The sequence below is a fragment of the Poecilia latipinna genome, unplaced genomic scaffold, assembly GCF_001443285.1.
Source record: "Poecilia latipinna isolate Pla-1442-1.1 unplaced genomic scaffold, P_latipinna-1.0 Scaffold1385, whole genome shotgun sequence".
In the NCBI taxonomy this organism is placed as follows: Eukaryota; Metazoa; Chordata; class Actinopteri; order Cyprinodontiformes; family Poeciliidae; genus Poecilia; species Poecilia latipinna.
Genome location: NW_015114001.1, coordinates 177,806 through 187,695, shown reverse-complemented (window position 1 = coordinate 187,695; position 9,890 = coordinate 177,806). Strand labels below are relative to the sequence as shown.

Sequence of the window (9,890 nt, the reverse complement as noted above, 5' to 3'; positions counted from 1 at the left end):
ATTTTTCAAAGGTGATTTATTCAAACCATATTTAAAAATTTAAATTTATGGTGTAACGTTCACTTCTTGTGCTCTGTGAAATCCTGGTGTTTTATCGGGAACATCAACTTTTCAGTTCTTTTGTTTAATAAAGCTTTTATAGTATAGTTTTGTTGACAATTAGACAACACTATAAAAATACATTTTACAGAACTGCAGGTTTCTAATTTTAGAAACTATCTGTACATTTTTTTTTAAGTCCGACAAACAAATGAAAATGTTCCAAATGTAAAACTTCTGTATTTTGCACGTTGTTTATTATAAATAGAAATAGTGCTATGCTTTACACAAAACTTCTTACAACAACAACAACAACAAAAAATAAATCACACAATTGTAAATTAAAAAAAAAAAATCATACAAAAGAAAGGGAATAATGAACTGTATGTAAGACTTAAGCACAGTGGAGCAGTTGTAGGAGAATTACTGTAAAAACAAAACAAAAAAACAATAATAAATAAGGAGGGCACCTACAAATCGACAAGATCCTGAAAACAACTATAACATGCAAAGCGACAACAAAAATCAACAGTCAAGATGAAAGTTGTACTCACTGGTAGAGTCTCTTAATATACTTTTTGGCAAAAGACCGTATGACTACATTGACTTCTATCCATATATTGATAAGTTCCCCTGACTTGATAAATGCACTCACCCAAAATTTTATCCCACAAAAAAAAAAAAAAAAAAAAAAGAGAGATAGCTAATCGAGGATATAACTGGAGATCCTCGATCTGTGTTCATTTACAGCACATGAGGTATGAATGTATTGCACTTTCTTTGGGTTGCACCAACACCACTTGGCTTCAGTTCGTGCGTTCTTGCTGGATTTCCAAGCGCAGCCGCGTGTTCATGTCGAACTACATATGCATGAGTCTCGTCAATATACAGTAAGACTTTGTCATGAAGACATTCTGAGAGAAGTATTACAGCTGAGCACACTATCACCAACCTGTCTAACCTTCGAGCACAAAAAAACCCCACAGAGGCACCTGGGGCTGGAAAAGTCCACATTACACCTCCGCCTTGCCGTAGGATCCAAATACAAAGTCCTGAACATTCAGTTCATACACAAAGCCCCACTTCCCTATTTTTTTCAGAAAAAAATAGAAAAAAACAATTTTCTTGGTCCTTTCAGCTTGGCATGGTGGGCGTGAGGTTACAGTCTTTAATCATTACAGTGAAACTTCTTTGTCTCCATCGCTGCTACACAACCATCCAAAGTGTCTCTGCTTCTTGCTGAAGTCAAACCAAATAAACCCTATAACCTCCCACGCTGCTGGTCTCGCTGTCCCTAGAGCTGGAGAAGTTGGCAAAGACAGGGGGTGGCGGCTCTCTCCGGGTAGGAATGCCAGCGTATCCATGTGAGCTTCCTGCATAGGCCGTGTCGGGGCTTCATATAATGAAAGGCACCTATTAAGAACAGACAGAAACAGAAGAAAAAAGCTTTTCACCAATATATTTCCCATGTAATCAAAAAGTTTAAATGTATTTTACAGCAGGTGAGAATGAAACTTTTTCTCTGGTAAAAAAGACCAAAAATCAATCCAGAAGACAGAGAGGTTGACCAAGTTTCAGCCTGGATCTCTGGCACTGCTTTTACTGATCAATAACAATTCCAAATCTGACCTCCGTAGGGACACATGGTTCTAATCCTCGGCTGCCAGGGGCTGTAATCGCCCCCCTGCTAAAGAGCCCTCTCACCGTGCCTTCATACACACATACCTGTGCTCACGTACAGACGTGTACACACTTCACGAGAACAACCCCCGTAAGCCCCCCACCCTGCCCAAAACATGTGGTTTTCTCCCAGGTCCCTGACTAAATTAATGACATCAAGATGTTGGCACTGACGGGCCGGTCAACATGTGGTGGTGTACCTCACATCAGGCCTCTAACACACACAATCCACCCCTCCCTCCTGTCAAACATACTTTGGGAATGTGGCTTCTTTTATTTGGGCAGCTATCCTTGTTACACAGAGGTCATTACATGGCTAGGTGAGCTGCTCTGTGGATTTGATGGGCAAGCTCATCACACAGGGTCACGAAAGAACAGTTAGTAAAAACGAGTGTACCGAGACAGCGACTGGGCCACCGTAATGATGATAATATAAACTGAAGTAACCCGGCCACTAGCGATCCCCCAAACCCCAATGTAATTCCAGTGCAGCACATGGAGATTTGAGACGCTCCCTAATCAGAGGGGGTCTTTGCAATTAACTGCGAGTCCGAAAATCCTGGCTAAATCAACAGCCAACAGATGGCATTGCAGAACGATGTGTCCTCGCAATAACAACCAGCGTGAATGAAATTGTTTCTTCAATAAAAACAAAGGTGCACTACTACCTTGCTCTGTCCGTACTGTCCGTACTGGTAGCTGGGGTGGTGGTCGACGGCGTAGGCCGGGGAGGTGTAAGAAGGTGGGCAGTAAGACTGGGTACTTGGCAGGGTGGGCATGCTGCTCAGGCTCGGAAGGGCCTCCAAGCGCTGAGAGCCGTGGCAGCTAGCAGCCATGGCCCCGTTAGGCTCGAGGCCTCCTGTGAGAGGGGAGAGGGCAAAGTCACTCTGGGACTGATGCGGCACTCCACTCGGGTTCAGCAAGCCCATCACCTGCAAGGAGACACAGAGAGATCGAATCGTTAGAACGCATGTCGATTTAACTGAAAGCCACATGGCTGAGGTTTTCTAGTGTTCACCATTACGTATAAACAATGCTGACAATTTATGTTCAGTTTCCACTCTTGAAAACTTTCCTATCTTGGTGTTTTTTCTTCACTGTTAGCATTAGCAGCTCTGTTCAGACATGTTCTCTGTATTCTTTCCTTTTTATGATGTAAAGCACTTTGAACTGCCTCGTTGCTGAAATGTGTATAAACTTGATTGACTTGACTAAAACTAACACCAGTTGCACCTTTTTTTCCTCACTGATGTTCCGTCATGAAGTACACAAAAGAACAGTTGCATACAGTGCCTTGCAAAAAAACTATTCAAACCCATTGAACTTTTCAACATTATGTCACATTACAACCCCAAACCTCACTGTATTTTATGTGACACATCAGCACAAATCATTTGTTTCCAGTACAAGTCCAGGTTTTCTACGAAGCACTCAGAAATGTTGTGTGCCACGAAGACCAAGAAACCAAGCAGAGAGGTCAGGTGTTAGATTGTTCGGAAGTTAGTTTATAAAACATCACAAGCACTGAACACCAATTTGTGACAAAAGAAAAAAGTGTCACGCAACTGCAAAACTAGTCAAACATAGCCATCCGCCTAAACTGACAGCTTTCGAGTACTAGTTAAGAGACTGCAGAGCTCCCAGGGCAACTATTTGTTATGCACTCTGTAATTCTTCCTTTCATGAAAAGTAGCAAAGAGGACCACGTCATTTAAATAAACCCATAAAGCCATAAAAAGTCAAGCTTAAACATTGCTACACATCATTAATATCTGTTCAAGTTAGATGTCACTAAAATTAAACTTTTAGCTAAAAAAAAATGCTGAAGTTTGTAAGTTTGCACACCAACCTGAATACATCAACAGTTACACATGGTGGTGGCAGCATCATGCGGTGGGAATACTTTCTTTCAACTGATCTGATAAAGCTGGACTTTAGCAGCTCCAGAGAACCTGAGACTTGGGGTAAAGGTTCACCTTCCAGCAGCACAATGGCATTAAATTTACAACCTGAGCTATAATGGAAAGAGTTAGATTAAAGCATCTAAAATATTAAAATAGGCTAGTTAGTCCAAACCTAAATCTAACTGAGAATCTGTGGCAAGACTTGAGAAGTGCTGTTCACTCTGAATGAGCTTCAGCTACTTTGAAAATAATTGAATTATATTGACTCTGTGGGGTTGAATAGAAATGCCTGACATGTTGCGATTGTTTTTTTTTTTTGTTTTGTTTTTCTGAAATATATTTAAACCATTTGTCATTTTCCTCAATAAAATGCACTAAAATTTGTTGTTGTGACTTTATAAAATGGGAGCGAATACATATGTCGCCGTATATCATAAAATTTAAAGAAAATAAAAAAGATCCACTCTAAATTTCTCCCAAAGCCGCCATAAGAATTTAATAAACTGCATGAGTTGATATCTTTCAACCTGAACTTACAGGAAGCAAATCTCCTTTTTGCGCAAGCATAAAAAAAATGCTTTTATCGCATTACTTTTTTTGCCTCTGTCTTCAAAAATGACCTTGTCCTCATAAAGGAGACCAAAGGTTACATGAGAAGCAGAAGTAAGGTATGTTTTTATGTCGAAGCTACCTATATGTGGGGTCATGCCTAAACAGCGAGCCTGTGTATGTGCACATGCCTGTGGGGGATGTCGGGGTTTTTTTCTTTTTCTTTTTTTTTTTTTTGTTCTGATGTCAGGTCTGCTGGGGTATCAGTGATCCATCGTGAACAGCTGCATAAGGGTTTGCGTGAGAAGCAAAGTTGTGAAAAAGTCCATCTTGGAGAAAACGCAGCAAAAGCCAAAACTAAAATCCAAGTGGCCTTTGCTGGACAGATGATAACGAATGAAAAGAAAACACGAGCTTCCCCAACTCACTTCCAGTTGATCAGAAAATGTACATGTCCGCAGACAAAGGTTAACTTGTTCGGCTTTAATATATGTACTTCACAAGTAAAAAATAAAACATAGAACACAATTTATCTAATATGACAGAAATATTATACATTTTTTTGGGGCCTGCAGATTAATAATCAATCAATAACAAGGTTTCAAACTCATTTTCCAAACTTTAATACTTTTGTTTTTGGACTGCGTAATGTCAGTTGATGTCTAAGATGGTTTAAGGTACTAATTGTATCCTGTTGTGTGCATGCATGTGTCCAGAGTTTGAGCAACTGAAACAGCAGCATTTCCCCGATGGTCTGTCTGTTTCCAGGTTGTTCCGGGGATTAGGTCCCAGGGGGTGCAAATCCTGACTGTTTGCTTCCTTGGTGAGAAAGGATTGCTAAGGTATGCACCAGATCAGAGCTGCAACGTCAGAGCTGGAGAAAGCCTTCACTCTGTCTGTTTGCTCAGTGTGCAGAGCTAACTGCTCAGATGAGAATATCTCCAATTTAAAGCAAACCGTCTCTAAAGCAGGACTGCGCTGTGCTGTGACCATATCTGGAGTTAGCGGAATCCTCTCATGTATACAGAATAATAGGCGGCTTTTAGAGACAAATCTGGAGTCCAGATAACACAAGAGATGTAATTTCTGCAAGGATTGGGCGTATAAATCCGTAAAGCAGAGGCGATCTCAGAAAAAACCGAAGTTGTAAACTTTTTTCCAAGTGCAAAGAGGTCCTTTGCTATCAATGTCAACGAACGTATTTCTCATTTCCTCTCTCTTATTAAGTTAAAATCTGAAAATTAATTAAATCATCATACCAAATAGAGAAAACTGATTTGCAATATACATTCAAACAGCTGCAATGAATACACGAATTAAAACAAATTAGCCAACAAAGTGATTCATTTGCATAAATTACACACTTTGTTACGAGTTGCTAGATTACTTCATTCCAATCAATTAGGACACTGGAACGCTACGTGATTGCATTCCCAGACTGAGAGAAACCTTAAAGGAGAGTGGTGCAATTTGACAGATGAGATTTCCATTCTATGCAAGCTGCCTGGAAAGGTTAATGCTGAAACCATGCGCAGAGACTGAGCACCTTTGGCCTTTTTGTTGGAGCTGATCTCACTCTTTGACCCTGCAAGTATTCGAACACCTACCAGCACAACCACTGACAGGAGAAAGCATCCACCTTGCAGACCAGCTCTGCTTCGACAAAATCATTATCTGAGGTGCAGTTTAAGAGTTCTTTAAGACTGCCAGGTTACACGAATTTGCACCTGCGTTTTGCTTTGTGTCATTTTAACCCTCAGTTTTCATTAAAAACAGGTAATATTTTACCAGTTTATGCGGTTAGACAGTAAAGGGAAAAAGAAATATAACTGGAACTTACACACGAAAGCAGTTAATTATACGTTCAGCTTCAAAAGAGGCTTTCAGAGGCATCAATAACAAAAAGCAACAAACCTGCCTCCCTTTTTTTTTCATATTTTTTTTATCAGTGCATAACAGGAAATGGAGATCCTCTCTCATGGGAATTAGTACCCAACATGCAAAGCACAAGGGCTGGCCACCCTTTGTGCCAGCTAAAAGCTCGTTTTCCGCCTGTTAGTCCATCTCTTGGACTCACAGGGTGCCACTGATAGACACTGATGACTGTGTAATCAACCATAATTGTCTTTTCAGTTTTGATTTGTGTCATCGTCTGACATCCATGCATCCTTCCCCGTGTCTGCTGCCTTCCCGCCTCTCTGGTGATGGACGTTTGCCACATTTTAAATTCATCAAACTATTTGTCGAGATAAACAAAAAAAAAAAAAAAAAAAAAAATTTTGAACAGCCACAGAGTTCCTCACCCTGACAAGGATCCATCATTGTCGTGACAGTGACACCTCCTGCACAGGTCACGCAGAGAAGTATGTGTTTGTGCGCTTTATTATTTTTACCATATGGTACACCTCATGAAGCCTTCCGTTTACTGACGTGCTAAATATGCGGCGACGTGTGAGAACTGCCAGATTGTGGAGAGCTTGCTCCACAGAAATATAAGTTTGCGAGCACACTTGTATTAGAGGAGGATCTATCGACTATGACATCTTCCAGGTAAGAGCTCTGCCATAAACAGAAAGCCACAAATCCCCACATCCCGTTATCCTTTCACGTCACACAACTAGGTCTGCTGAGATTGTGCGTTTTCAAAACATGCAGCTAGGATTTCGGAACCAAACGGACCTGAGTGACATGCATATTCAAGTTGAGGTCTGTGTCAAAGTCCTCATGCGAATGGTAAAAATTAATTTAAGGCTTTAAATACAGGAAACATTGTTGTGCACCATCATGAACAACGTGCACCAGGTTCAGTGTACAGTGATCCCTCGTTTTTCGCGTTTTTTGCATTTCCTTTAGTTTTTACAATTATTACACAGCATAATTAAATACTCTACATTGAAACCAAAGAACAAAACCTGTGTTCAGGTCAGCGGATGTGCGTGATCATCAATCAGGGCCTTAATTTGATCCGGAGTCATGTCATTACAGAGTCTCTTCCAACCTGCCCTGCGAGACTCACAGCTGTATCTACGGCAGAGCGATGGATCTCGTCAAGCGAGCTTCCGGTCGGGTTTTGTGCTGATTCCAGCCAGTTTTTTTTCCAGCAGGCATTCAAAGTTTCACTTTTCATCTCCTGAATGGCCAAGCTTGTATTACTTATATTTAAATACCGGAACTTTATTGGCACACAGGTAGAGGAGAACCGCAGAGACTGTTTAGCCAATCAGGACGCAGAACACAATGCACTGTTAAAAAAAAAAAATAAAAAAAAACTGCACACACAAAAAAATCGCAAAGCAGCGAGACCGCGAAAGGTGAACCAAGTTATAGAGAGTGATCACTGTATCCTCTAAAACTTTTGCTTTGCATGGTTGTTACGTAATCTTGCATTATCCATTACTGTTGATAATGGTCACAGGTGCTAACCACCTCTTGATTCCACAGTCAGCGTCAACCTCCCACTCTATGTTGGATTTTCCCTTTATTGCAAGCCATAAAGATCGCCATAGCTCTTGTAACTAAAGAATGATCCAGAAGGGGCTTAAGACTTGACAGAGTTGCGGCATGTTCACAGACTCCAGCTCAGCATGAGACTCCAGCTGGAACATGGCAGACCAGAGGCCCCTTTAAAGGATCGTGAGAGGAGTTAAGAAGGATATTGTAGTGTCCCAACCCTTTGGTCAGGATCTACGATTCAAAGTCTCTACAGGTACAAGGCATTTAAATGCTGCCATGAGGCAAACAAACCATCAGACACGCCGCAAATTATTAAAATTATTATTATTATTTTTAACTGAATTACATTTGACATCACTGACCTGTGGAGAGATGGCGTTGCTGATGCTGGGATTGACAGCGTTGCCGTGTCCCGTCGGGGGCACAAAGCTGTCCGAGTACCCTGAGAAGTTGTGTCTTCCAGAGGAAAGGCAGTATCCTGAGCCGCCATCTTGGGAGGCTGCGGATGAGCTGAGCGCGCTCTGGTGCACTGAGGTGGGCGGCAGAGGCTGAGGTCGATGGACTGTACTTGGCTGTTCAGAGGCTGATGAGAATGAAACAGGAAGTCATTGTGCTGCTGGCGTTTTATTTATTCGTAGACTTGCAACACATTTTGAGCATTAAGACGAGTGTGTGTCTGACTAGGCCCACCTTGGGCTATAGAGGTTGGAGGGTAGGGGCTGTCTGACAGCTGATAAGGCTGCAGGCCTGGCATGGCTGACGGAGGGAAACCACCTGGTATGAGGTGATTAAAAGCCATTAGCTGATTGGCTCCTGCTTGTTTCCTCCATCGAGCTCTTCTGTTGCTGAACCACACCTGACAGGGAAATACAATTGAACATGAAAGAAATTTTTTGTTTAGAAAATCGTCACCAACATGGTAAGTAGATTTTTTTTTCTTTTAAGTTTAGTGCCTTTAAAAAATATTCTCCATGAACTTCCAGTCTTGCAACAGTCAGTTACTTTGTTGTAATTGATTTGCGTTTTATACAACAGACAAAGCAAATAGCGCCGAGTTGGAAAGGAAAAGGAAAAAGGATATGTGGTTTCACAGACGTTTGTGTTCAGCCCCCTGTTAATCAGAACAAACCGAGAGCAACCAACGGCCTTTAGAAGGCATCTAATTATTATAATTGAATAAAAATTGAGCTGATCTATATCTTAGTGGTTTGTTAGAGGACATTATTGAACAAACAACAGGAACGCAGCAGATGGGTCAGGAATTAAATTGTGGAGAAGTTTAAACCAGGGTTAGGTAATAAAATAATATTCTCAGCACTGATCCTGACACGACGCATTGTTTAACCAACCATCTAAAATTATAGTGACGGGTAAGGAAATCCTTAATCAGAGAAGCAACCAGGACCCCCACAGTAACTCTGTGAGAGCTCCATTTGTCAGATGAAAGGATCTGTTGACAGGGGAACTATATTTGTCATGCAGTCTACAAATCTGGCCTTTGTGGAAGAGGGCCAAGAAAAAAGTCTTCTGTGAATCGGTCTGCTTTGCCATAATGCATATATGGGACAAAACACCCATGTGGAAGAAGGTGCTCTAGTCAGATGGTGCAAAAGTTAAACATTTTAGCCCAAAACTATCACTTCGCACACTATCCCCACTATGAAACATGTTGGTGGGAGCATCAGGCTGTGGGGAGACTTTCCTTAAGTAGAAACAGGGAAGCTGGTGAAGGTTTATTGGATCATGCATTAAATTACATGCATAAAAATAATATAAACCGGTTAGAGGCTGCAAAAAGCTTGAGGCTGCAGTGGAGGCTCATCGTCCAGGAGACAACAAATCCGAATATACAGCCAGAGCGACAACAGAACGATTAAGATCAAAGCATGAAACAATTGTTAGACTGGGCCAGTCAACGTTCAGTACTAAATTAGATGAGAAACTTAAAATCTGCTGTTGCATAGATACTTTCTGAGCTTTAGTTACTTTGCAAAGAAGAACAGCAAAATTATGTCTCTAGATGCTCAAATACGGTAGAACCAAGCAAAAGTATTCACGCAAAAGGTTGAATAAACATACATGCCACACTTTACCAATTTTTATTAGTAAAAAAATGTTACATAGAAAATCTATCCATTTTCTTCCTGTTCACAATATTGCACTACTGTATTTTAGTCTATTATTAAAAAAAAAAAAAATCACGTTTTTTTTTTTTTTTTTGTTGAACATTTAAAAATTAAATTTTTTCGTTTTCACTAAAAATAT

The 9,890-nt window shown here is 40.8% G+C and overlaps 1 protein-coding gene across 1 annotated transcript in view; it reads right to left on the bottom strand.

The window, feature by feature from the left end:
• Positions 1-264: 264 nt before the first annotated feature.
• Positions 265-9,890, bottom strand: part of pax3a (paired box 3a) — a 26,303-nt gene continuing 16,677 nt past the window's right edge. The window contains exons 6-9 of the mRNA XM_015056471.1: positions 8,316-8,481; positions 7,988-8,208; positions 2,388-2,651; positions 265-1,452 (exon numbers count right to left, since the gene is read on the bottom strand). Of these exons, the coding sequence (XP_014911957.1) occupies positions 1,435-1,452; positions 2,388-2,651; positions 7,988-8,208; positions 8,316-8,481 (669 nt within the window). The 3' untranslated portion in view covers positions 265-1,434. The remainder of the gene's footprint in view (positions 1,453-2,387; positions 2,652-7,987; positions 8,209-8,315; positions 8,482-9,890) is intronic.